Source organism: Eschscholzia californica, unplaced genomic scaffold (assembly GCF_041429995.1).
Source record: "Eschscholzia californica isolate CP2 unplaced genomic scaffold, dmEscCali1.0.p SCAF_2, whole genome shotgun sequence".
Classification (NCBI taxonomy): Eukaryota; Viridiplantae; Streptophyta; class Magnoliopsida; order Ranunculales; family Papaveraceae; genus Eschscholzia; species Eschscholzia californica.
In genome coordinates, this window is record NW_028238309.1 from 53703384 (window position 1) to 53730598 (window position 27215).

Genomic DNA, 27215 nt, shown 5'->3' on the forward strand with positions numbered 1-27215 from the left:
TCTTTCCATACTGTACGAAAGTCGATAAACAAAGTAGAACCATAAATCATAATGACTATAGTCTCAACTATACGTTCAATATAATTAATCGAGGAAAGAGTAGTGGAAGGTTACATTTAACCTCACAACAATATAATATATCTCTGTACTATTTCTTTCTATTTTCAGAATGGGTATCTCTAACAAAAACCATTTGAAAGTCCGGTCAGAATCCAACAAGTTATCAATAATTTGCACCTGCGTGAACATATTGTAGAACTATATCTATTTAAAAATGAGATAGAGGATGACAATGTCCCACTCGTTAACCCTATCTGCAAAGTGGAGGAGGCCAAGGGAGATCACTTATGTGTTCTTATGGAAGGTGTATTTTTGTTGTGCAAATGTCATTTAACTTCAATAATAGTTAACAAGTGCATTTTTACTAATATAAGACTAATGGCTCGAATAACACGATGTACTTTTGAAGTGTGTCACTTCAAATATGCTTGACAACATTGCTTGTGTAACATATTGAGATAACTAAATCTCTCATAACTAGTAAGAACAAAGGTGTGGATGAATACCAGGATAACTAAAAAGATTGTTCTCATATCATTCATGGATAAGGTGTTTCGGAACCCTTAAACATATAATTTTCAAATTTGATTATTGAGCACAATCCGTGTGAAAGAAAAGAGAATTGTATTGATTGACTTGATATTCCTAGCTATTACATAAGATCTTTATAAAGAGTTTTACAGGAGAGAAGTTTTAACAATTGTACAATGTAAGACTATATAACTATTCTAACACGTGTCAAATAAGATGACCTACACCTCAATCTTCTAGGACAACACTTTTTTTTTCAGTATACCATCCGATCAAATAAATTGATCGAAGTTTCAAATATTTTAGATACAAATACAGATTGGATACAAATTTTTAGTCATATATTGACAACATGACATGTATATATATGGTTCCCTAGCTATAGTCACTATTAGCCTCCTTCAACTCAGGTGTCCATAGGTTACATTTCCAAGAATTTGGTTTCCCTAGTAAATTCTACCCCATCACTACACTTTGTTAAGGGGAAAAGTTTTCTAAAAAGGCCAAAAAAGTAGAATCAAAAGGAAAATTATTTTCTCATAATTCTGCAGTGAACTCCCCTGCTCCTACAAAGAGGTTGTACCAAAACACCATGTCTTCATTTGTGTTTGAATTCCTTAAAAGTGTAGAAACTAGAAGCTGGTTACTTGGTTCAGCTGAGGTTTCTTCTAAATTGTCCATCGTTTCGAAATTTTCTTCATACAAAATATTTTCGTTAATTTTAAGAAATGATTCCGAAGAAGAGTCCTCATGATGATCAATTCTCGTGTCAATGTTGTCAATCGATTCATTTGATGAGTCTAGACTGGAAGAGTAATCACTCAATGATTGTTGAGGTGACACTGAAGCGTATTCGAAACTTTCAAGTTGTTGTGAGTTTTTTATCGATTTTGGATCAGTAGTTGAGCTTTCTTTATCCATTTTTCGCGTTGTTTCAATAGTTGTTGCTTGATTTTGTTGGAGTCTTTTTTTCAGATGGGTATGCCATACATTCTTAATCTCGTTATCCGTCCTTCCAGGTAATTTTGATGCAATCGTGGACCATCTAAAAATACACAACAAATATTGAATAAGAAATCAAGCAATTCAAATACAACTTTATAAACATCTCAAAATAAGAAATCAAAATGACTAGGTAAATGTCATCTTTTAACAACAAAATTTAAATCAATGGAATTAGGTAAATATTTACCGATTTCCGAGCATTTGGTGTAATGTGATGATAGTTTCTTCTTCTTCTTTGGTGAAATTTCCTCGTTTAATATCTGGTCTTAAGTAATTTGTCCATCTCAATCTACAACTTTTCCCACACCTTAGCAAACCTGATTCAAAAGTAAGGAAGAAGATATGGACTTCAAAATGAGAAATACTTCTTTTCTAATTTGTACTCTTACACGGAGTTTAACTCAAAAGCAGATAGAGTATATTTCTGACCACGTATTTTCATCAACTGATTCTCTAACATGGTTAAAAATGAAATATACGAGCGTATAGGTGGTAAGACTAGCTATAAAATGAAAGCAAGAATTACCAGCTTGTTTAGGAAGAGCACGCCAATTTCCATGTCCATATTGTTGAATATAAGAGATCAAAGTATGATCTTCTTGAGATGTCCATGGTCCTTTCTTCAAACCCATCTTCTCACAGCATGGAGCTCTCACCATATTTTTTTTTACTTCTTAATTCCTTTGAGAGATTAATTGATGAGATTGACTATTAATTAATTAACCAGTCTCTTTGTGTGGGTGGTAGTTCTTTCTTTCTCTAGATCTCTCTCTCTCTCTCTTAAGTTGAGATCCCAAAGCTTAATTTGGACAAGGTGTAATGGGTTACATTGAATGGTCTCTCTATATATAGTGATATAATCCTTTATTTTAAACATGCATAAGCCAGCTTGTTCAAGGAAGGAGTGAAGGGGATTTGTCAAGGAGTGAAGGACTTGTCCCCTCTCTATCTCCATCTTATCTCTTTCTAGATTTCTATACATGGTCTTTTTCCCCACTAATAATATATTAATATATATATATATATATATATATATATATTATGTCCAAAAAATATATATGTATATATAGGAAATAGACAAATTAAGAGACCTTGGTCCCATTGCATATATAAAGCTTAGTAAGCTTAAAACGAAAACGAAAAATGACTCCCTGACATACTCAATGGCATACTCCGTAGTTGAGTTGGTAATAAGGCAAGGAGTATTTTGGTCTTTTGACATTCTAAAAAGACCAAAATACTCTTTGTCCTATTAGGGGTAGTACTCCATGGAATATGGCATGGTGTTCCCCTAGTTTTGTGACGAAAAAAATATGTTGCATGCCTCATTTTATTTGTGATCCATCCAAATTCAATCTTGTAAATATCATAAAGGGTTGCAACGAAAAAAAATTAAAAATTCCATGTCATTACTTTTTTCTTTTGATAATTTGCCTAGTTGATATGAGTCAATGTTTGATAGGAAAGACCCCAATCATTTCGTCTAGTTCTATGTCTCAAGTCAAAGTAATGGTCAACAAATGTGTAATGGGGATGATGACAAAGAACAACTAGAGCTAGCTTGTTAAAGGTTAAATATTTTAGGAGTTATTATTAAGGAAATATAGAAAATGATAAGTTGTGATAAAAGCTAATTATAAATAAAAAGGGTAACAAGGAAAGAGAGAAGAGTTCACACCTTTTGAGTTTTTTTGTGATAAAGAAAAGGAATTATATTAATATTTCAAAGTTTTTATTTTAGATGATGACTGAATGAGAAGGTACGCATCTCAATTGTGTAAGGATACGTAGCCAGTTAATAAATGAAGGGAAAACTCTCTTTCCGTTCTCGAACAAGCTTTTTCAGGTTTCAAATAAGACATAATCCTTCTATAGCTTAACTTCACATATCAAAGTGTTTCTCTCCACTTTTTTTTTTTTTGAACTATGTTGTTTCTCTCCTTGACCACTTGAATTTAAAGAAAACTCTCAAATCTTTCTTTGGTGAATGATATTGATCTTTCAAAATATGGAATTAACGTGGATATCATGATTAAGTTGAGTGAAAATTAAAATTTAGATTTCACATTGCTAAAATATATTCAACAAGTCTACATGACCCGCCTCTCTGGACTCCCGCTTGAACCGCCTGTGAAAGAAAGAAGGGTTCCTCTCTCTACGTGATTGAACATGTGAGAGGAGAGAGAACCCCTTATTTCTCTCACAAGCGGTTCAAGTGGGAGTCCTATGAAAACGGATTGAGTATGCTTTTTGAAATATATTAAACAAACATTCTTGTATATAGGCACGACTTGGCCGATGGTCCTCTAAGTGTTGAATCGAGGAACATTTGGTCATATGGCACACGCTTCCTTTCTCTAACTTTGTGTATTAGTTTCACATAATGTGTCTCCACTAGTTTTTGGTTAACCTTCGTGAGCTTTTCTATTGTCATATAGCTGCAAATTGATATCTGTACTTTCTATTAATACTAATCATATTATTTAGGACTAAACTTTATGGTATGAGTGGACCAACAAATTATTGAAGTTGGAAAGCATGCAAGATGACAACTAGGTCAAACAAAGAGGCTCTGCATCTAGAATTTGTGCATTGCCAAATCCAACTTGAAACTATGGTTACCTCATCATTTATTATTAATGTCTATCATAAAGTCATTACAATTAAGGATTTATATTAGTCTTAATTACAAGTCAAATTAAGTATAATTTTCTCTCTCTGTTCATAGACTATATATCTGTGAGTCAGAATTTTTCAAGGTACGTAGGGTTGGGTTAAACAATGCTTTCAGCCGCCTTATTTCATAGTTTGGGGTAAAGCTACAAGCCTACAACTAGAGTATTGGACCTATAATTATTAGGTTAACAACTTTGACTGGTCAGTCGACGTATATTAACTACAGAAACTCTGAACAAAGATCTAGTTTGTCGTCACTTTGGTGACGTTTGATTATTGGATTCTTTTTAGCCCCCGTTTGGTTAGTGCGTTAATTCTGTTTTAGCCCCTCCCTAAAAGTGTTTCATATTCGGTGGTAGCACAGTTAGTAAGTGTATTTATTCTGCAATGCGGAGGTCGCAGGTTTAATCTCATGAAAGTGTAAATCAAAAAATACTGAACTTCGATATAAATAAAGTAATTTATGTGGCCTTTAAATCATTTAGTTTTGTTAGGCCTCAGACCAGTAGTAATTTGGCAGTTATTCGTTGTGGTCTCCAATAGTTATATAAATTTGTTTTTCTAAAAGTATCCTTAAATTGGGACAAAATAGAATTAAATTCCAAAAACATAATCCCCTTCTCATTTCATGAATTCTCTCCTTCCCCGCATCTCCCTCTCGCCACCTCACCATCTTCTCGGCGGTCGCCGGCTAACACTTTTCCGACGACCTTCAAATTAAAAAAAGAAAAGAAAGAAACTTTCTTTTGTTTCTTCTTTCTCGATTCTTCTTCTTCTTTTTTCCTCTCTCTCTCTCTTTATGTTTTCCTTCGCTGGCAGAAACCCCAGCAAAGGAGAACACCTCTGGCAGAAGTGTTTCCTGACTAGGAACTTTCATGAGAGAAGGTTTCCCAGCTGGAAACCCTTGCCTCAACGAACAGTTTCCAAGTCAGAACCCCTTTTAAAATAAGGCCCTGAAGTACAAATATGATAACAGAATAGGAAAATGATATATTAACCTCTTCATACACTCTCTTGTTTAGGTGGTGAATAAGAAAAAATGTATTTTAGTCCTTTTCACATAACGAAAAGACTAAAATACCCCTTATCTTATTAAAGGGAGTGTACGAGAAAACCTCTGTATAAGCGTCCAATAAAATATTTAATAAAATTTGGATTGAAGTTTTGTCAAAGATACGTATTATATTTAATGGGATGTATTTATAGTATGAACGACCATATCTGGACGGGGAAGATGATGAAGTGGCAGTGGTTAACAGAAAAGATGAATAATTTGGTGGTTGATGGAGATGCATATGATTAAAGGGGAACGAGAAGATGAAGAAGTCGGTATGTGGTGGTTGTTGTGGTGGTGGAGATGGTGGTTGCGTTTTTGGTCTTTTAATAACTTGGTTTCCCTACAACAACTAGAATTTGACCGTCTCCGTAAGAAATTCTTTCTACCGTATACGAGCGGGGCTTCGTAGAACTTTAATAGTTTGGCCTAAATCGATTTGATGACTCTTACAGTCTTACTTGAAATTAAATAAAATGATATATTGAAAGTAAATGTTTTATTGGCCGACAACAAATCACATTAAGAAAATCATGTTCTAAGAAACAGTAATTTGAAAATTGTTTGATAGAATGTGGACATTTCATTTGTATGATGAAAATTTTCAAATGCACAAACACTATCCAAAAAGATTTTTCTTAAGCAACCACTAACTATTTCATTACAGCAAACTAAGAAAATCAGTCTCTCTTTTCATTTAGTGCTTAAGACTTTGATACCCATGCTTGTGTGAACTATTTCAACCATTCTAGTAAATTTTGACCTAAAGAGCAAGTTTAGGTTTCAGTTGCCATCCTAGGTACCAAGTCTTGCCTTTTAGTTACACCAATAACTACTCACAGGCTTAGTGATGCAAAGTTGACATCATATGATGTAATTTTCACTAAATTGGAGCTATGATAATATTTATACAAAATTTTTATTTCTCCCTCCATTTTGGTCCCTCCCTCAGCCCTCCGCCGATGTGGCGACATATCACTGGAGTATATTTTCTCACAATTCTCTCTCCAATTGCTTCAGGTTCGAGTGATATGTTGTCACATCGGCGGAGGGCTGGGGGAGGATCCAAAATGGAGGGATGAATCTCTCCCATTGCTCCACGCTCAAGTGATATGTTGCCACATTGGCAGAGGGCTGGAGGAGGGACCAAGATAGAGGGATGAATAGAACTTCTCACTCTCTTATTTATAACCCCATGTTGACTTACCTTTTTAATTTATTTTTTTGAGTTAAACCAAAATTTCATTAACTGAAAAAAATAAAAGTAAAAAAGTAAGTCAACATGCGATTAGAAAAAGGAAGTGTAGTCGGGACATTAATTTTGGCTTCACCTTGTCTTTAAGCTGTTAGCGTGCTTCAAGCTCTTGACCTCTAAAGGGGAACACTAAACCTCTTAGCGCTCCATTTAAGAACGGTTGGCATTCCGACTCCATTTATAAGTAATTGAATTAGAAAAGATTTAAACGAACAATTAGTCTATAAATATATAGACCAATTGTAGTTTCAACTAATAAGATTTAAAAAAAAATTATAATTAGTGTGAAGTTCAAAATTACTTTTTCGAATTTATATACTTCTAACTATCGCTCCCTCTCTCGTCCGTTATCTTGCATGTTTGATCGTCAAGCCTCATCAATTTCATATTACCGATCAATTCTTGCTAGGATTTAGAAGCAGTTCATCAATCTTTGTCATTTCGAGCATGACATAGAACGAATCAAAGATGAAACAGAGTATGGAATCATCGGTAAAATATTTTATTAGTACTTTCTCTTTCAAGAAATCGCGTATCTGTCTCAACATATTATGAACTATCATATGCATTATATCGGTCATATTTCAATTTCCTTTTTGTGAATTTTCATGACAATCTTATTTCGTTTTCCAACTTGAAATACAAAATCGAATTTCCTTTTCAAAATGTCATTTTCATTTATTAACAAACACAAAAATCACAAGTTTGACATTTCATTTTACCTTCGTTAATTTCTTGTAAAACACTAAGATTTGAACCTCAATCTTCCAACGAAATGACACACCGGTTATTAATCAACCAAGATGAGCTTCATACGTTTTACTTTAAATGTTGGTTATTCTTACTATCACGTCGTTGGCTCGACTTGAATGTGAACCCTGACTTCGCAAGGGGGCAAACAATAATATATCATAACTATTGGATTAAAAGTTGTATTAGGTTGGGGGAGAAAGCTGATGATTGGATGGACAATACTTCATGTTTCATTCTATTGGAATGAGTTGACTGAGGCATCAATTGAATGTGGTATTCCCTACATTAATAATGCAGTCAAATTTTACCATCAACCCCATTAATTAGAAAAAATAAATGTAGGACCTTTTACTTTTTCTTCTAATCAAACTTACTAAAGAATTTATAGAGATGGCCACTTATTATTGTGCATGACTAAAGTCATGGAAGTCATATTAGTTATACTAGTACAATTTGCTTTATCTTGGGATTATTTTTCAATTCTTGGGTCTAATTATGACCCATATGTGTAAAAGAGGAATGTTGAAAGTTCTTCGTATTTAACCAAACATGGGTTTGTGAAAAGAGAGAGAAAGAGAGAGAAAGAGTCGAGCGGAGCAATAGGGTAAACCACCATTTCCAGCGGAGCTTTTAGTTTCAGGCGACGGTTATTGGAGCAGTTTTGTTCTTTTCGGGCGGTTATGGGTGGTTAGCAGCCACTATTTAAATTTTCTTTCACGAATTCAGAGGTCTAAACTCTGGAATTCCATCCCAGTCGCTCTATAGGAGTTTTTTAAGTCGAGATTTAGTCTCTTTGATTTGTCTTCTATCACATTTCTTTCTTCTCGAATCTTATTCTTACTTCATGGCAGAACCAAGTAATCAATTTCTACAACAATTTGCAGCGCTTACGACTAATGAACGTATCCAAATCACCGTTGATGGGCACGATCTTGTTTCATGGGAAATGGATGTTATGAAAAACGGGGTATTATGGTTCCAAAGTACAAAGAAAGTAGAGATAAACCAGGCCGTCTCGAGATTATCTCGTGTCATTCACGGGCCAAACAAATTCAATCTTACTGAGATCAGGGATAATGTTTTCCTTATCAAGTTTGCTACAGCTACTGAATTGGACTTGGCGTTGGATAGTTCCCCTTGGATAATACAAGATGAGTTGATTATATTGCAGCAATGTTCTCCAGAGGTCAGGCCGGAAGACCATGGGTTTGAGTCGGCCTGGTTTTGGGTCCAAATGCATGGATTACCTCCAAGTCATTTAAACAGCACGGTCGTAAATCGATTGGCAGGTTCGATTGGAAATTTCATCCCCACATCCGTGGAAGAAGCATCCAAGTGGAGTTTGTTCGGTCGGGTTAAAATTGAATTAAACATCCTTAAGCCCCTTCCACAGATTGTTTACTTAAAACTCTCAAACACCAAAATTATGGCAATTTCTTTGAAAATTGAAAAATTACCAAGGTTTTGTATTTACTGTGGAATTATAGGACACACCATGAAGTTTTGTTCCACCATCCTAGCCTTCAATGATCTATTAAAACAAGATCTTTCTGAGGATCTCCGTATCAAAGTCATAAAGGCAATGAAACCCGAGTATAGTGATGATTTTAAAGTTCCATTTGGGCTTCGGAACAGACAAAAGGAACTTGAGTCATATGGCCCTGGCCTGTCTGTGGAACCGAAACAGTCTAATAACTCGCCGGCTAATACTGAAGAACTGGATCAAGATTTTGATTATACAATTAAAACTAACTTTGGAGATCTTTTATCTAATCTTTGCAGGACTAGAAAGAGGGGCGTCCCAAATGCTATTGTACCTATGGGTGTTCATCATAACTTGTTATTCCAACCTGACTTTACAGGCACTACCTCAACAAGTAAATCGGGATATGTAGATGTGGATATGACTACTGAGGATGTTAGAGCACCAAAGCATTTTAAAAGATCCAGCAGAAATCAACCTCAGGAGAAGAAAGATGAAAGGGTATCGGCAACCCTAATGCCGACATCAAAATGAATTTCTTTGCGTGGAATTGTCGAGGGCTTGGGAACACCCCGACAAGAGAGACACTAAATCAGTTCCTGGGTTCGGTAAAACCCTCTTTGGTTTTTCTGTCGGAAACCAAACTAACTAATTACATTCCTCTTCCTTTCTTTCGTAATTTTAATTTACTTAACTATCATGTTGTCCCATCGATGGGCCGTAGTGGTGGGTTACTAATGTATTGGTCTAATGATTTCCACTTAGACATTGTTTATTCCTCTATTAATTTAATTCACGCTTCTATTACATTTCCAGGGTCTAACTCCTGGGATTTGCTTTGTATTTATGGTCCCCCTAATACTCAGGACAGACTCCCTTTTTGGAATAATCTTCTTCTTAGAATACAGGGGTTAACCAACCCTTACTGCTGTATTGGTGATTTAAATGCTCTTTCGGATCATAAGGATAAATTTGGTGGTAGTTCTAACATTCCTTTTTTGAACAATTTTCAGCAATTTATTAACAACGCTAATCTAATGGACTTGGGATTTAATGGTCCGGCGTTCACCTGGACTAATAACAAAGCGATGCATCATCTGACCAAAGAAAGATTAGATAGAGTTCTGTGCGACGCTGAGTGGTTGACACGTTATCCAGAGGCAGGAGTTTTTCATTTGCCTAGATATAATAGCGATCATTGTCCTATACTCTTAAAATTGATAGTTGAGGGTCGACCTTTACAAACCATCACAAAGTTTGAAGTTTTTTGGACTAAACATGAACAGTACAGTACCCAATTTCAGGAGCAATGGGAAAATACCTCAGGTCCTTTCCTAGATAAATTACAACAAATTAAAACTTCTATCATGAAGTGGAGTAGGAGAGCATTCGGTGTCATTAAAAACAGGCTGAATATTCTTAGGACTAGACTACTACAAATTCAAAACCTCGACCCTTCTGAGGATCTATTAATTGTGGAAAGCAAACTTCAGGAGGAAATAATTTATCTGGAGGATTTACAAAAAACTAGGGCAGAACAGAGATCTAGGTCTAAATGGGTTCACAATGGCGACCGAAATACAAGAGCATTTCACATCTCAATGTCAAGCAGAAAACAGAAAAATAGGATTCATGAACTAAAACTCAACACTGGAAGTATGTCAAAAAATAAGGAAGATATTGAAAAAGAGTTTGTTTCTTTTTTTCAGAATTTGTTCACTGGCGACCGAGTCAATGACCCTCCAATGGAGGTCATGAATGCATATAAGGTACTTTCGGCTGATCAACTGGCAGATATCTCGAGGGTTCCTTCTTCAGAAGAAATTAAGGCAGTCGTAATGGAAATGGGATCTATCAAAAGTCCGGGCCCTGATGGACTTCCATGCTTTTTCTTTCAACATAATTGGGAGGTAATCGGACAGGAACTCATTCTCTATATTCAGCTAGCCTTCTCGACAGGTAAGATTGATCCCCATCTAAATTTTACAACAATTGCCTTAATTCCTAAAATCAGGAATCCGAGTACTGCCTCGGAGTTCAGACCGATTTCGCTTTGCAATTCGGTCTACAAATTCATCACCAAAATAATAGCCAATAGACTTAGACCATACTTGGAGGATTGTATCTTGTGGAACCAAAATGCCTTTGTTCCTAATAGGCAAATTTTGGATAATATAATTATCACTAAAGAGTTGCTTCATTCAATGCATGCCTCTAAAGCTAAAAAAGGTTATTTCTCACTGAAAATGGATATGGCAAAGGCATATGATAGGGTAAATTGGGACTTTCTACGTAAAGTCCTTAAGGCTACTGGCCTCTCTGGCCTCATTCTCGATTTGATCATGTGCTGCATCACCACATCAAGATTTAACATTCAAATTAATGGGAGTGTTGTGGGCGACTTTTCGGCCTCTAGAGGCCTCAGACAGGGCTGTCCACTGTCGCCCTATCTGTTTATCCTATGCTCTCAGTCTCTCTCGCTCCTTATTAATCATTATGAAGATAAAGGTACATTTACAGGATATAAGGTCAATCCAGCAGCCCCCTCTATTACACATCTCCTATTTGCTGATGACCTTATTGTTTTTGGTAAAGCTAATATACATAATCTTGAAGCAGTGATACAAATAATGGAACATTATTCATCATTCTCAGGGCAACAGGTAAACTTCACTAAGTCCTCCATTTACTTCAGTAAGGGTGTCTCCACTTGCATCAAGGAATCATTCATTAACAGATTGCGAGCCCCTATTATGACAGATAGGGAAAAATACTTAGGAGCCCTTGTCCTCAGAAAAGACAATAGAATCCAAAGTTATAATTGGCTAATTGAGAAGTTCAAAAACACATTAGCAAGTTGGAAACATAAATTCACTACCCAAGCAGGAAGGACTGTCCTTATTAAGTCCATTCTAGCATCCTACTGTACATATATTTGTGGCTTCCAACTCATTCCAAAACAGGTGGTGTACCAGCTCGAGAGAATAGAGCGTTGCTTTTGGTGGGGTCATAACACAAATGACAAAAAACTCCATTTTATCAATTGGGACATTATAGCATCTCCTAAACATAAAGGTGGTTTAGGCATAAGAACTATTCATGAAGTAAACCTATCCATTCTAGCTAATAGGACTTGGACACTCTTGACTCGACCTGATGAAATTTGGGTTAAACTATTGAAATCCAAATACCTTAGAAATACAGACTTTTGGTCTTACGACATACCCCAAGGCACATCTCACTTTTGGCAAGCATTGATTCATACAAGGAACACTTTCAAGAACAACATAATATGGCACATTGGCAATGGTTCTCAGGTCAACATAAGGACAGACCCATGGGTATTAGACCTCCCAGGTCATAAACCAATAAATTTTTCTAATCTTCCTAATGATATATGTCTAGTTTCTGATTTAATGAAGCAGGGAGGTAAAGAATGGAACATTGACAAAATTAAACAGTGGTTTAATACAACCGAAGCTCAAGCAATCATTCAAACTAACATTAATCTAGTCAACAGGCAAGATACATTGATCTGGAAACCTAAGGAGTCAGGGAAATTCTCCGCAAAATCTTTTTATGCTCAAATCAAAGAACTTCCAGTGAGATCACAAGAGGCATATGAATTTCCATGGACAGAGTTTTGGAAAAAGAAACAAATGCAACCTAAAATCCATATGTTCATTTGGAAATTAGTAAACGAAGGTTTGCCGACACTAAGCAATATCCATCACCGATTACCAGACAAATCAGAGATCTGCAAATTGTGTGAAACAGATGAGGAAGAGACAACTTACCATTTATTTGGTATTTGCTCTCTGTACCAGGAACTTATTGATCGAGCAAGGTTGGATCACCTCCAATACATCAAAACAGACCCAATTAAATGTCTAGCCATGATTCTCACACAAAAAGGAAAAGGAAATCAAGATTGGTACACATACACTTACCTTCTTTGGTTTTGGTGGAAGACGAGGAATGAAGCATACTTCCAGAAGAAGAAACCGGAGCTGAATAGATGTTGGTGGTTGATAAAGGAAGAACTGAGGTATGTTACTGAACTAGATTTACCCAATGATAACGAAAGTTTTTTGCAGACAAATCGATGGTGTCCGCCCCCTTTTGGAATCATCAAAGTAAATTGTGATGGTTCCTTCAAAGACACAGGTTCTTCGTGTGCAGCAATAGCTAAGGATTCGAATGGAAGCATTTTGGGTTCGAGATCAACAACAACAATTTCGGAATCACCTTTACAGAGCGAGATAGCGGCGATAGAACTAGGGTTTACTCTGGTTGAGGAGCTGCGGCTCACCTCTTTTATAATGGAGACCGACTCTAGGGTTTTGGTAGATTTGATCTCGGCCGTTGATCCAATTATACCTTGGAGACTTGAAAACCGAATCCAACGGATAAGATTGTGGATACAGAGGAATCGGGCGGAGGTTCTACACTGCAACCGGGCCCAGAATTCGGAGGCACACGAGTTGGCAGCACGTGTTTATGACTAATGGCTTTTCATCCTTCAGTTGTTAAATATTTACTTTTTAGTCCTTTCTTTGCTTTCAGTTAAGTGAGGTACTATTTTGTAAAACTTTTTATTGATTAGTAAGGTTATCTTCAAAAAAAAAAAAAAAAAAAAAAAAAAAAAAAAAAAAAAAAAAAAGAAAGTTCTTCGTATTTTTTTTACATATATATAATTATACGTATATATATTTTATTTGTACCACAAAGCAAGAGGTTACTTTATCTCAATGATTTAAAATTAAAAATACAAATTTTTCAATCAATGCATCAACAGTGAGTAAAACTCATTATAGCATTCCTCAAACCCTAATTTCCCTCTTTCCTTTAGGAGAAGGAAGACAAAAATATCTACTCAACTAAAGAACATCCAATTCTATCCTCTCTAGACAGTTTTGAGTGAAACTCATGCACACTTCCTTGTAATGAAGGAAAACTCTGCCTATTACAAGATGGATCCACAACTAGAAACTCCAAGCCTTTACCAAGCGAACCGAGATCCTGTTCCATCGAGAAAACGATCTATGTGCCACCCTTTAGTTTTTAACTCGGACAAGAACGGAGGAAATAATTTATCCATCTTCTCGTAAGCTTCTCTAAAGACTATTTCTTTCGATGAGTGACTATGTTTCTCGATATCTGCAGCATATGCAGCAACCATCCATCCTCTCAATGCATCTTCTCCAGTAGCATTTTGCTCCAAAACCATGTCGGTCCATCTATTATTACAACTTAGTAGAAATTTCTCGTCCGGAAACAGATCCCTCAGTTGGTGGAATTTTGAAGGTTTAACGGCTTCATGTATAGGTCTGCCAACCTTTACGCTTCCAGCTTCTTTTATTACTCGACCCGGAAAGAGAAGATCTTCTTTGTATCTTAGGTCAGCAGGACTAGCTATCTTCCCTTCCTGCGTTGAATTGCAGCGAAAGGAGGTATTGAACTATGAGTTGTCGAAAAAAGAAACAAGAAAAGTTTAGTTTGTGAATCAAACCTTGACAAAATCGGCTACAATCATGGCTGTCCTCTGTGGATTCAATGTATTAATAGGAGCTGCTCGCATTTCTTCGACAACACTATAAATATGTAGAGCAGAAAGCACGGGACCAACCACCATCTAAAATGGAAAGAAAACCAAAAACATTGAGAACAATTGACAATCATAAATGAAAGAAAGGTAGTATGGGTTTAAAATGTTACTACCCACGAAAGGGTATTAGTAATATGTTAGTCCGAGTTGCCGCCCTGGTGGCACATGACAAGCCATAAGTACATATATGCAGCATGCAGGTAAACCAAAAGAGAGGATAGGCCAGATCTTATTCACAATGGTTCCATAGAAGTAAAATTGAAACTCTTTAGACTGTTGAAATTGCACATATAGAACCATTCAGATACAAATCTTACAATTACTCAACATTAGATCCAAACATGGGCCATACCATGTCCACGATGTTTTGATAGAACTAAAGCTAAATCAATTGTAGTGGTATCAATGTCAAGGGGAGGATATCAACAAGTTATTAATGTATCTCAGATCGGACAAGCTTCTGGCACTTGCATCATTGCATGTAAATCCAGTACATTTTTAATGTATATAACATAAGTAATAGGATAAATTCCTAGTATCTATTTCCGTAACCTGTACATAATTTTATTGTGATCTTGTCTATCAACCACTCTGGCAAAAAAGATGTTAATCAATTGGATTTTTATATGGGGGACGACAGGACTAAAATGTTTCATTGCCACGAGAACAAAGTATACTTCAGTACGAGAAAAATCAAAGAAACATAAAAAATCAAACATGTTCAATTTTTTGGGAAAATGGCTTTCTTAAATACTAGGACAAGAAAGCCAATGTAACTGATAGTCTGATACCATACCTTTCCTTGCATAGAGGAGCAAACTGTAGATGCTAACTGGATGCCTGCTCCTAATCCTAGTACATTGAAAACAGTCGAGATGGCCTCTCCTTTTGCGAAAAGGTCACTGAGATTGCCTTCTTTGGCGAAAGAAGAATATATTGGCAACCTTGTGGCTCTTGCTGCAACAACTGCCATTCCCTGGAAAATGCAAAGATATAGAACATACAACACCCATTGCAAAAGTAGTTGGGACAAGAAAAGATACATGAGATACAACACCATATGGCTACGTCAAACTTTAAAAGCTTTAGTGATCTAACATACAATAGTAGTTACTTCCTATAAACGCGATAGAGGTAAGGTTAATCTATCATAAAGAAATAACTAAATAAGCACCTTCGCAAAATTTCCGAGTCCAGCCATTTCAAGAAAAAGATGGGGACATAACGGAGATAGAACTTCCAAGCCAGTGCCGAAGTCATATAGCACGTCAGCTGCCAAGTAAAAGCGGATGTTCAGCCACTTCCGCTTTGAGATGCCGAAGATTTCTCGGTACGTAATTAATTCAGCACTAAACAAAATGATTATAAGGGGAAAAAAATAGCATGAATGGGATACACAAGTAACAAACCCAGAATCCTCCAACGCTTCGGCTCTGAATCCATTCTTGCACCCAAATTGCTACATATGAGCTTCCCTACATGTTGCATCCCATCCTTTAAAACCTAGAATATCATAAACATAGAAGAATATGAATCACTTTTAAATTTCCTTGACACTCGTCTGGTTCGGATTTAATTTGTTTGTTCTTACCCAACTAACAGCAGTTGCCTGAGCAGGGGTTGGTCGTAAGCCTGCAGCAAATAGCAGTGACTGCAAAGGAGTAAGAATATTGAGAAGCCATAGTAGAGTTATCAGTTGAAGTTTATATTACGAACTCCAAAACCCTGATGAGAATATCAAGGTGTTCTGATATAATCAAATCAAATTTCGATGTTAAATTGCAGAAGTGATTTAGAGGCAACAGAAGAAGACCTGAGTTGACAGTACTGAGAGTGCAGCACTAGTAAAATGTTGCATAGCTCGGAACTGAGAGTATCTTAGGTACCCCTCGTTCACACTACATTGCCAGTATATCCAACAAACTCAGAAGAAATTAAGCAAAACAATACAGCATATATAAAATTTCTTCATAAATGATGCCAATAATGTTATAATATCCAACCTGTAAGGATACCCCGACGGAAAAAACTTATTAAGCAACGACTCGACAAATTTATGGGCAACTGGCCTTGAGTCATCAATCACCTTCACCTACATTAAAGAAAAGTGGAAAACCATACATATCTTATACGGAAAAATTCAAAGTACCCGAGAAAGAAGTGTCATTCATCCACCCAATAAACCGTAACACATACAAGATTAGAGTAAATAAAGAGCCTTCTCATACTAGAAGTTGTTCTTCACTTTCACTTGTCTTATATCGAACTTATCTGAACATGAATACACATTTTACCGTAGTTTCATGCTAGATTACAATCCTACAAATACAAAACAAGTCCGAAAAACATTAAGATGGGGTTCAAGATGATCTTCGTGTTGGGAACTCAAGTGCTATGCGTTCTCTTTCCGCACCTAGTCTACAACATTATATTTCTATCCTATTCAGCATTTACCAAAAAGATTTGGGACCCCAATTCAGTTTCCTGACCTATTATACCTCAACAACCTGTTACTAGAAACCCTTTCACTATAAACTCAACATTAACATTGCTGGACTGAGAAAATGATCATCAATAAGGAATTGCCTAATCCAAAATTTACCAACATACTAATACCAACCCCTCAAAACCCAGAACAGAAATTGTCTAATCCAAAGATCATCAACAAGGAACCCTAAAAATGATATTAAGAGTTCAAGAGAGAGAGAGAGAGAGTTACAGAGAGACGGCCGTCAGGTTGGAATTGAAACTGACGAGAAACTGTGTCGACGGCTTCAACCCATGAAACAGAGAGTAGAGATTCTTCTCTGTCTGGTTCTTTCTTTTGCATCTTTATTTTCGTCTACAAGATAATAATACAAGAAATATTACAAAATGACGAAGATAACTTCATGAACTAGCAATCTAAAATTATAATATTTGTTATCATTTGTAGAAGATTCATTACCAGGACGTTCATGGCGGAATACAGGAGTGGAGTCGGGATTTGTAATTGCTCACTTCACTTGCTTTGCTTGCCGTCCCCAAATTGCTTGTGTCGGTGTTCACATGGCTCCAACCATGGCGGAATAGAACAGTCAAAAGGTGAGAAAGATTGTGTCTGGATAAACAAGTGAGGAAAAGTATTACTTCAAAATTTTAATGGAAGGGACGACTACAAGAGATTTTACCAACCAATACATACTGAGGGCTTTACAAAACAATCCACACTTAGGGCACCCAAACATCAAAACCTCAAAAATGACAATCTCATGTTGAACTAGTGATGTGAGTCATGTGAGAGTCAGCCTTCTGGACCGTCAGTGATGTTATCTGCTTTGACACTTCACTAAAAAGATGATCCTTCTCTTAGCCAACATCTATAGTGGTTTGTTGGCACTTTAAAATGCGTCATCACAAATGAATTGACTGTAATACACGTCACTAGAAAATGATGATTTTTTCTTTCGACATAATTTGGGTTGCAAGTGACACACTTCTTTTTTGTTACAGGATCCACGACTTTAACACGTGTCACTATGCAAGAGTGATTGTTCGATGGAGTATTGATCATTGAAACGGTCTGGGAGGTCATGCGAGCTAATTTTCCAAACAACTAGTGATACACACTCTTTGACAATCTACAAACTGTGAGAGAGAGGCTTACAAACTTTGAGAGTAGTGGTTTGATTTTCTAGTGAAGTCGACTACTAGACAAGCTACAAATTTTTGGACGAAGTCAAATGTGTAGATGACATATGATTGTATGAAACTAAAAACGAGTTTAAAGCGGTAAGTGAAAATAACACGAATGTAGGTCCTGTACAACTAAAGTTTTTTTTTTGAAAATCTACTATGATCTACGTTATTCATTATAAGGCATTGATACATCATCAAGATGTAATAAGCACGATAATTTTATAAGTAAAATCAATAGTTAAAGGGGCCTAAAGCCCAAAAACATAAAACCTAAAGTCGGAGTATATTATATATACATGGGAAGTTTTATAAGGGCCTCCCATAAGTGTTATAGACGTCTCCTTCCTTCACAAACTCCTCCTCAAATTTGCCTTGAGGGAGGCCCCTACAACACTTATAGGGGGGCCCTTTAAAACTACCCTATATATACATTAGTAACCCAAACAGGAAATTGTGTTGAAGATCCAGTTTTAGACTTTTGGGAAATGATAGAGTGTCCAGTAAAGTGTCTAAATTTCCTCATTTAGAAACAACCGTAGTCAAAATTTGAAAAAATCTTGTCTTTTAGTGAATTCCACAAGGGGTGAGCAACGGTCGGTTTTTATCGGTTTGGCTCGAACCGAAGCCGAACCAATAAGTGGCGGTTTGACTAAATTATCGGCCGAAGTCGAGCCGATCATTTGGTCGGCCGACATAGTTCGACTCGGTTTGGTTCGACTCGGTTGATCGGTTTAACCGAGCACAATTTAGTAAAAAATGGTGAAGTAATGTTATTCGTTTCATTGCATATATCGAAAATAAAAATTAAGAACCCATCGTACTTTTCCACCATTGCATACCGAAAATTAAAATTACATCGTACTTTGGCACCATTACAAACAAAAAAAGAAGTAGGAGTGCGAAAAATTTATAATTTTAAGTTACTAACTAAAAATAGGTTGTGGTACATAGAAAAACAGTGAAGACTTACCTCTAAAACTTTTCAATCAAGTTGAAAAGGTTTGTGGTTAATGAAACCGACCGACAACAACAACTAGGAAGGTTGACAGACAATAGTATTAAAGAGTTGATTAGGGGTTTTCTATTTTTTTTCCTTTTGTAGTGTAACACTTTCTGATTTACAAAATTATTATTTCATTTTTCCTTAGGGTTCGGTCGGTTCGGTTTGGGCGGTTTTTAGAAACTCAAGTCGGAGTCAAACCAGACCGCTTTGGGTTTGATCGGTTTTTCGGCCGAACCGAATCGAACAGTGATCGGTTCGGCCCAAAAATCGATCGGTGCGGTTCGACTTGGTTTGGTTCTGCCAATTGATTCGGGTTTTGCTCACCCCTAAATTCCACGTCAACTGGGCACCCATTTGGGCTCCGAGTTGGGCACTCTAACATCTCTCAACTTTTTTAAGTTGAAAAGACAAGTTGTATTTCCTTGGTTAAAAACTTAAATATTTGTATTTTGTTTGGTTAAAAACTCAATATTTTTAACAAAGTTGTTGCAAAACTGGCTCAAGGTGTTGCCTAGCTAATGTAAAAGTGTTGGTTAGCTATGGATTCTAGGCAATCGGACCTCCTAAATTTGAATGGCAATGAGCTGCATGAATGGCCTGATTCCGATTTGTACTTTTAGGGTGTCCAATCATGGTTTCCAATCTGACGCCAGACAGATTCAAACCTCAAAACAACAACATTAGATTCAAACTTCTAGGGGTTCTCAGAACTACCTCCAAACTGTTCCCATAGAAGAATAGTTCACTCCAATCTTCTCCTTTTTGAATAATTCATGCTCAAATTCTCATGATTACTCACTTGAACCCGGAATTTCCAACTCCAAATTTTCAATGAGTCTTTGATCTTAATGGAAATGATCATGAGAATTTCAAACTTATTAGGCTTACTGGTTATTCTTTCATCTTTATTTATTGTAGTTCCTGCTAGAATTTCTGGATCCCAATCGGAAGCTTATGTTACTCTTCTTTATGGAGATGAATTCTTACTTGGTGTTCGTGTTCTTGGGAAATCTATTCGTGATACTGGATCGAAAAAGGATATGGTAGTTCTTGTCTCTGATGGTGTTTCTGATTATGCTAAGAATCTCCTCCAGGTATCACTTCAAAAGGAAGAACTAGGGTTTCATTTCAAATTTCATGTTTACTTCTCATTTTCTTTGTTTTTGTTGAACTTTAGTTGAATGAGTTTATTAGTTAACCTTTTCAAATTTTCACCTTTATGGGTTCTGTTTGGTTGCTAAAGGTATTTGCTTACTTAAGGCATGGGTTTGAGTTGTAATTCAATTGTTTTACTAGGTTGATGGTTGGGTTGTGGAGCTTATAAGCTTATTAGCTAACCCTAATCAAGTTCGGCCGAAGAGATTTTGGGGAGTTTATACGAAATTGAAAATATTTAACATGACAAAGTATAGAAAAGGTAATTAATTTTTCTTGAACAATTTGAATTTGTTTGCTTTACTATATCATTGTTTTGGTATGTATATCGGTACTTGGTAGTAACCCGCTGACAAATTCAAATAAAAAAAAAAAATCGGTACTTGGTAGTTGGTACTTGAATTTTTTCGGTTCTTCGTTGATTTTTATTATACCCTCAATTTTTGCAGTTGTGTATCTTGATGCGGATACTATTGTGGTCAAGAATATCGAGGATCTATTCAAATGTGGGAAGTTTTGTGCAAATTTGAAGCATTCAGAGAGGATGAATTCAGGTGTCATGGTTGTGGAACCATCTGAAACGGTTTTCAACGACATGATGAGCAAAGTGACCACATTGCCTTCTTATACTGGAGGTTTTTCTTTCACTATCACTTGTGTTATGTGCAGCTTGTTTACACATGAATACTCATTTAACCGTAGTTCTTATGCTAGGTTACCAATCTCAAAAGACACTATGATGGGCCAATGTGGTCCAAGATGGTCTCTGATTTAAAAACCTGAATTTTATGCATTCTCTATTCACACTTAAACTGCAAGATTTAAGCGAAATATGTGAGGAATTGCATTTTGACTGACAAATTTTTTAGGGTCAGGCATTAGTTGATGACTTGATTCTAACATTCTAGTGAAAAGAATGAATGAATTATTAATGAGATATGAGGGTAAAGAAATGTAAAACTTCATTATATTTTGATCAGAAATACCTCCCTGATGAACATCCGAAACTACTTAATCTGGAATCTGCTGTGGCACCTGAATCTGTCTCCCAAAACAGTAGTGAACCCTTTTGAGTGCTTTTTGTCTTAATTCATTTCAGATGTTTCTGTCCTGTTCACTTTTATCCAGCTTATTCTTTGATTTTAACAGGAGATCAAGGGTTTTTGAATTCATACTTTGCTGGATTTGCCAATGCACATGTTTTTGAGCCGAACTTATCAGAGGACTTCATGAAGTCTAGACCAGTAGCAGAAATGGAGCGGCTCTCTACTCTGTATAATGCAGATGTTGGTCTCTACATGCTCGCCAATAAGGTAGAAGCTTATAAGTTTTAACAGAATAATATTTGGGTCTCAATTGTGCATTTAAGCTACAACTGTATTACTGAAAAAATTGTATTTTTATTCCTTCCTTAAATGCAATATAGGTTTGTCTTTGATGCCATTTTTATGCGTACGAGTCTTTTTAATACTTGTCAAAACTTTCAGGATGTGTACTTCTTTTATAGCATTAGTGATGAACCCCCACGAGTCATGACATAAATTGCATTCTCTAATTTTCTTGGAGTATTAGTTAAATCTATCTGTGGAATCTTTTCGTCTTCTAATGGTATAAGCTGTATATGCAGTGGATGGTAGATGAGAAAGAACTCCGGGTTATTCACTATACACTTGGCCCTCTTAAACCCTGGGACTGGTGGACGTCATGGCTCTTAAAACCTGTTGATGTCTGGCAGGTATTTTCTTCAAACTCCAACAGCTTTGTTGCTGTGCTTGCCTGGTGGATTTAACCTTTAGGTAATTGTTAGTTTGTTCCTTATAAGCACGGGCATGCACGCGAGCTTGTAATGAGCATGATGTGTGAGGCATGTGATTAAAATTCTATTTTCACGTAAAATTAGAGCAATTAGATGTTGAATAAATCTGCTTTATATGTGTAGAAGGAACATGATATTAATTAACTTAAGTTCACATTAAACCAATATTATTTGGCTGTTAATTTTCCGCTGATGCAGAATGTCCGTGAAAAGCTTGAGGAAACACTTCCAGGAACAGGAGGAGGTAGAAACCCTAACGATGAGCTCGTTGTCAAATTTCTATGTCTGCTTCCTATAGTTGCTCTTCTTTTGTGCAACTACCAGTTCCTTTTTCAGGTTGATAACTTTAGAGTTTCTCTATTCGAAAAGAAATGAACAATTAGATTGAATCTTGACCGAAATGCGTTGTTTTATTTTTGCAGTTGCAAAAAGATTTCTTTGTTGCATTATTTAGAAATTCATTAGGTGATAACATTAGACATTTCTACTACAAATTCAGAGCTGGTTGGGGACTTGGTTATTCTGCTGTTGGTGTTTCTTCATCATCTGTAATCAGTTCCACTGAACAGGTGATCCTTCTTCCTCTATTCTAGTTCTATAAGTTGTACAAAGTCGATCAGGGAAAATGGGATGTACACTACGGCTATATATGTTTTTGTTTGAATCTTCATATGCAAAGTCTGTTAAATAGAAACAAGATATTACATTCAAAACATTCCGAGGAAATGAATGAATTTTATAAGTAATAAGTCAAAAAATGCCATATCTCCAACTCTAGAAGGTTATTGAGTATAATGCTTTTACTCCCTAGTAGATGAGGAGGGGATGTGAAATGTTAATCGGTCACTACATCGACGTAAACGAAACTTGTATTTCTCTTTTATGTTTGAATCCTCTTTGAGGGGTGTCAATTTGCTAATCCACAATGGCCCGATCTTAAGAAAGATTAACGATATATTTTCAGTGAGTTGTCCATTCAAGAATAGCTTTGGATGGGATTCAAAGGAGCTAATTGGGACGACATGTTCGATGAATATAGAAAATCTTGTCAAGATAGCATGCTGTGCGACATGGGTTGGATGATAGATAGGTTAACTATCACAAATGATTTGCCGAGAGTAGTTTTTAAGGATTTCTAGTTTAATCAGTTGGGATTTTGGACGCATCCCCGTTCTTTATGTTGCAGATTGTATTTAAATCTTTCTGAGCTTTGCAGTAACGGATGATTAAATGAACAAACATAAACATATATTTCAGCTCTGACCACACATATCCATAAGATCCATTATTTCGTGTTTTATGTTTCTATTTCGGGGTGGTCTATATCATATTTTATCAATTTGGGATGCGTTGTTGGGTTGATCCAGTTGCACATACTGGATCATAAAAAGCTGAACTTCTAAATTTTACTTTTAAAGACATCTCGTTTTTGATACTTTGCATTGTTGAGAGAAAGTGTATTGAAAGTAAGTTTAGGCGAAGAGATCCGTAGTACATAAAGAATGATATACTATTTGGGAAAGTGTATGCTTTGTAAATAAATTATGTTGGATAAGACTTTAATTGCTCTGATACTGAGGTCATTTTATTTCTGAGACTAAGTTATATTCTTACATGAGTTAGAGAAATAGATATTCCTCATTTATGTCCTAATTTAACTCTTGTTTGTGCTATGCAACAGTTCGCAAATGGCTCGCATCCCAAAATACCTTGTTATTTGGGTGGACTGTCTATTTTGGTTTGCTTCACGACTGCTTTGGTGTCCCTTGGGCTTGCATTTGCAGTTGTTCCTCGACAAGTGATGCCATGGACTGGTTTACTGTTGGTGTATGAGTGGACATTCATGATCTTCTTTACAACATTTGGAGGATATCTCCATTTAATTTATAAATGGGGGAAGTCGACGATAGCTCAACCAGTGCCTTCTTCCATCGACTCTGAATCTTTTGGCTATGATTCTGGAAAAGGTCTTACTTTCTACACTAGTATAAGTGAATGAGAATCCGTATTTCATCAAACATGTCATACATCGATTTTTTTTTCTTTTTCATGAACACTCCTATTTATGATGCAGGTCATCAGCGGAAGGTTGCTGCTTGTGATGTTGCCTCGTGGTATTGTGGGTTCGGGATGATATTTTTGGCCGTTGCTGCCCCATCATTGCCATTCCTATTTGGAATTACAGCACTTTTCCCAAGGTAATTACGTCAGCTATACTAGTGATGAGATTCTTGCATTGTCTTCGCTCATTAGCTTCTGATTCTTCCCTTAAAAACATAATTCTGCCTGTTGTAAAAAAGAAACCTTCACCTTGATGTCTAAACATGTGAGGTCACTGTATATGGACAAATCGCTTGGCAACTTAGCCCATTCCTTGGGGTCGGATAGTATTTCTTTGCTCGATCTAATCCTGAGAACCTGTGTGAAATCTATATATACATTTAAAGAATAATCTGAAATGAAAACCGAGAGTTGCCTACTGTTTGAAGTTGAGTTGATAGAGTAGGCGAGTCTCAAGGCATCATACCCGAAATGTGAGCTTCAAAACCTACCTATGCCCGCTAGCTATTGATGCAATTATACAAGGTAAAAAAGAAAAATTGCTTCACTGCTTTTCAGTTTTAACATAATAAATTAACTCTCATAACTTCGATTCTTTTGTCCGTGCATTAGAATAGTACTACCTGTAATTTTAGATTTCCATTAATTAGGGCGAGGTTGCTAACATGTATTTCCAAATTTGGTTAACTTTTGACAGGTTGGGTTTGATGGTTGTTGGGGGTATAATGTTGGCATCTTTTATGACATATGCATCAGAGCACCTAGCAATCAGGGCATTTCTACGGGGTCGTGAAGATCGGGACACTCATCACACAAGAAGCTTATATTTATTATGTTGATTATGTGTGTAGTCGTTTCTTTGTAATTTAACAGCATTCTATCTCCTGGTAGCTGGATATGGTGGGGTTACTCTCCCGTAGCTTCCATTTTTAGATGGTTAACCTGACTAATTAGACGAGCTTTGGCGAAGTCGGGCACTCAAGATTTCTTCTGGTTGTAGTCGGGATGAGCCGTACTTCTGTTGGAAACAAGCTACCTTTTGAGGCAAGTAGCAAGTTACTGCAGGTTTAGAGCAACACTTGTTTTTCTCATTCTTGTAACATATATCGCGGGACAGTTCTTGTATTCTGAAACTTTTCAGGTCAATGTTCAGTAAAGCTGTTGAGATAATCTTGATTTGGTACTTTATCTAGTGCTTTCTCGCAATTTTTTTTGTGAAATTGTGATATTCCCACATCGGTAGGGAGACTCTGGAGTATAGGTGCATACTCAAGCTTAGTAGGTGTCGAGGCTTTTAGATGGATTTGTGGAACCTGCTCTACGAACAAAACTCTGTACCTGCTGGCTTGTCCCCGCTTGTCAAAGCAGTGACAATAGCAGTAACTACTAAGGCATGGGATGTGTATGTGCTCACTATTTTGTTACATACACACACCCATCGAAGAGTTTTTCGTTTAAGTCGGGAATATTAGTTGTCGTTTTGCTTCATTTTAGAGTTGTCGCAAGATTTCTTAGTTGAAAACTTAGACAATGCAACATAACCAACCCCCAACTATCTACAAAAGTTACATTCACCTCCCATGAATTTCATGACTTTGTTCGAAGAAGGTTGCTTAGAAACAATCTCAACAAGCATTCAAATGCTTCCATTCTTGCACAAGATGACTTTTCCTAGCTTCACTCACAAGGTATGGATTGGTAGGTAATAACTCAGAATAGCAAGCGTGAAATACTCCCCAACCAAAATACTTATTATTCGATAACTTTATCTTTGCATACGTTGGGGACCTTGCATATGTTGGGGACCTTCTTCAGTTTTTCCTCCGACTTATGTACGAACAATAAATCACCAAGTTGGCCAATACTAGGCAAGACAACGGGTTGATTTACGACCTTGAGAACCAAGCTACATAGAATGTCCCCTTCCAGATAGATTTTTAAGAAAAACTCTAACAGTTCTATGTAAGATAGAATCTCTGGTTGGAGATGCTCTTACTCTATAGTCTAAACGTTTGATGCTTATATAATATTTATCTGGAACTACTAGTGCCTTACTTTTTTTTTTTGAATTATCAGCGTGCCTTTCTTCAATAGTAGAATCTTCGGTAATCTTCCTAAAACACAATGTCCAGCTTAGAAAGAGACACATTATCTGTAGACACTTCCGTAGAGTCCAATAGGGAGATTTGTCGGCAGCTCTGTTGGTTCGCTACTTACAAATTAGGGGCAAAAAAGAAGTCTAATCTAGGAGTCGAATAAGAATTACTCCAACATATTTTTCTCATTTGAGTTAAATTGTATTGAAACTGTGTATAGCCTTTGTCTTCCTTCGGGTTGTAAAGTATAAAAATAAGATTGAAAAACATGTTATATCTTATATTGCCGTCGACGACTGTCGCTAACTATCAATCGACGACGTTTGTGACGATCATTCTAGCAAGATAGAAAGGAGGAAATGATGGAGAGACAAAGACTATTGAAATAGGGTAAAAAGAGAATGAAAACTTTGAATGCTATATTGTTAATTTTGATGAAGGGAAATAAAATGTTGAGTCTATATTGGATTTCAAAACAAATTTAGGAGCCAAATGTAAATTGTCAACAATGATGCTAACATGCGCTAGGAGCGCAGTGGGAAAAGTAAGCGTAGAAGAAACGCACCGCCCAAACAGATAACGTTCAAATTTTTGATGAAAAGAAGAAGAAGACGAATTGAGTTGGATAGTGAATGATTCTTTCCTAGTTTCTTTCTCCTTTCTTCTTTGAAAACACAAAATTGAAACTAAATCCTTCAAATGTTCTAATATGCTTAAAAGCACCTAAGATTAACAACATAGTTATTTGGAATACCTTTTTTTTGTTGAAGAGTTATTTGGAATACCTAATAATAATAATTTTTACATGCAAAAGAATCCTCATAGATTTATGAACCCACAACCGCCCCCCTGGGTGACATGTGTTACTCTTTATGACTCTGAACTTGGTTCGACCATGAGAGCCTGAGAGGTAAGTACCTGATCTTCGATTGTAACCGCCCTAATCATTATCAAAGATCCTTAATGAATCTATAAGACCAA

At 36.4% G+C, this 27215-nt stretch overlaps 3 protein-coding genes across 4 annotated transcripts; 1 reads left to right on the forward strand and 2 right to left on the reverse strand.

Annotated features, from left to right (window-relative positions):
• Positions 1-667: 667 nt before the first annotated feature.
• On the reverse strand, positions 668-2538 carry LOC147559036 (transcription factor MYB30-like). Its single transcript, XM_086660816.1, has 3 exons — positions 2123-2538; positions 1784-1913; positions 668-1636 (listed from the first exon to the last, which is right to left on the reverse strand). Exons 1-3 carry the CDS (start codon positions 2253-2255, stop codon positions 1129-1131), a joined length of 771 nt encoding a protein of 256 aa, XP_086516942.1. The 5' UTR covers positions 2256-2538; the 3' UTR covers positions 668-1128.
• Positions 2539-13559: 11021 nt separating this feature from the next.
• RUS2 (root UVB sensitive protein (Protein of unknown function, DUF647)) lies at positions 13560-17755 on the reverse strand. Its single transcript, XM_086660817.1, has 11 exons — positions 17610-17755; positions 17373-17525; positions 17145-17267; positions 16429-16517; positions 16239-16323; positions 16017-16076; positions 15835-15928; positions 15600-15697; positions 15222-15401; positions 14330-14452; positions 13560-14245 (listed from the first exon to the last, which is right to left on the reverse strand). The coding sequence occupies exons 2-11, from the start codon at positions 17382-17384 to the stop codon at positions 13820-13822; spliced, it is 1290 nt and encodes a 429-aa protein (XP_086516943.1). The 5' UTR covers positions 17385-17525; positions 17610-17755; the 3' UTR covers positions 13560-13819.
• A 1703-nt stretch (positions 17756-19458) lies between these two features.
• LOC147559038 (inositol phosphorylceramide glucuronosyltransferase 1-like) lies at positions 19459-25308 on the forward strand. Of its 2 annotated transcripts, XM_086660818.1 has the most exons (10): positions 19459-20200; positions 20403-20523; positions 20711-20896; positions 21411-21574; positions 21889-21996; positions 22276-22413; positions 22500-22646; positions 23759-24044; positions 24152-24275; positions 24836-25308. In XM_086660818.1, exons 1-10 carry the CDS (start codon positions 19955-19957, stop codon positions 24975-24977), a joined length of 1662 nt encoding a protein of 553 aa, XP_086516944.1. In that variant the 5' UTR covers positions 19459-19954; the 3' UTR covers positions 24978-25308. The 2 variants fall into 2 exon arrangements, with proteins under 2 accessions (XP_086516944.1, XP_086516945.1); XM_086660819.1 differs by lacking the exon at positions 19459-20200 and having other exon boundaries at positions 20403-20599; positions 20652-20896.
• Positions 25309-27215: the final 1907 nt, after the last annotated feature.

What these genes read in the sequence shown, in the direction of transcription:
- LOC147559038 (XM_086660818.1), top strand. Translation starts at nt 19,955, where the DNA reads ATGGAAATGATCATGAGAATTTCAAACTTATTAGGCTTACTGGTTATT. An exon ending in ATGCTAAGAATCTCCTCCAG is followed by an intron (nt 20,201 to 20,402) that starts GTATCACTTCAA and finishes TTGTTTTACTAG; the next exon opens with GTTGATGGTTGGGTTGTGGA. An exon ending in AACCTGTTGATGTCTGGCAG is followed by an intron (nt 21,997 to 22,275) that starts GTATTTTCTTCA and finishes CCGCTGATGCAG; the next exon opens with AATGTCCGTGAAAAGCTTGA.
- LOC147559036 (XM_086660816.1), bottom strand. Translation starts at nt 2,255, where the DNA reads ATGGTGAGAGCTCCATGCTGTGAGAAGATGGGTTTGAAGAAAGGACCA. An exon ending in TGCTCTTCCTAAACAAGCTG is followed by an intron (nt 1,914 to 2,122) that starts GTAATTCTTGCT and finishes CTTTTGAATCAG; the next exon opens with GTTTGCTAAGGTGTGGGAAA. An exon ending in CACCAAATGCTCGGAAATCG is followed by an intron (nt 1,637 to 1,783) that starts GTAAATATTTAC and finishes GTGTATTTTTAG; the next exon opens with ATGGTCCACGATTGCATCAA.
- RUS2 (XM_086660817.1), bottom strand. An exon ending in AACCTGACGGCCGTCTCTCT is followed by an intron (nt 16,518 to 17,144) that starts GTAACTCTCTCT and finishes TCTTTAATGTAG; the next exon opens with GTGAAGGTGATTGATGACTC. An exon ending in TCTCAGTACTGTCAACTCAG is followed by an intron (nt 16,077 to 16,238) that starts GTCTTCTTCTGT and finishes ACTCCTTTGCAG; the next exon opens with TCACTGCTATTTGCTGCAGG.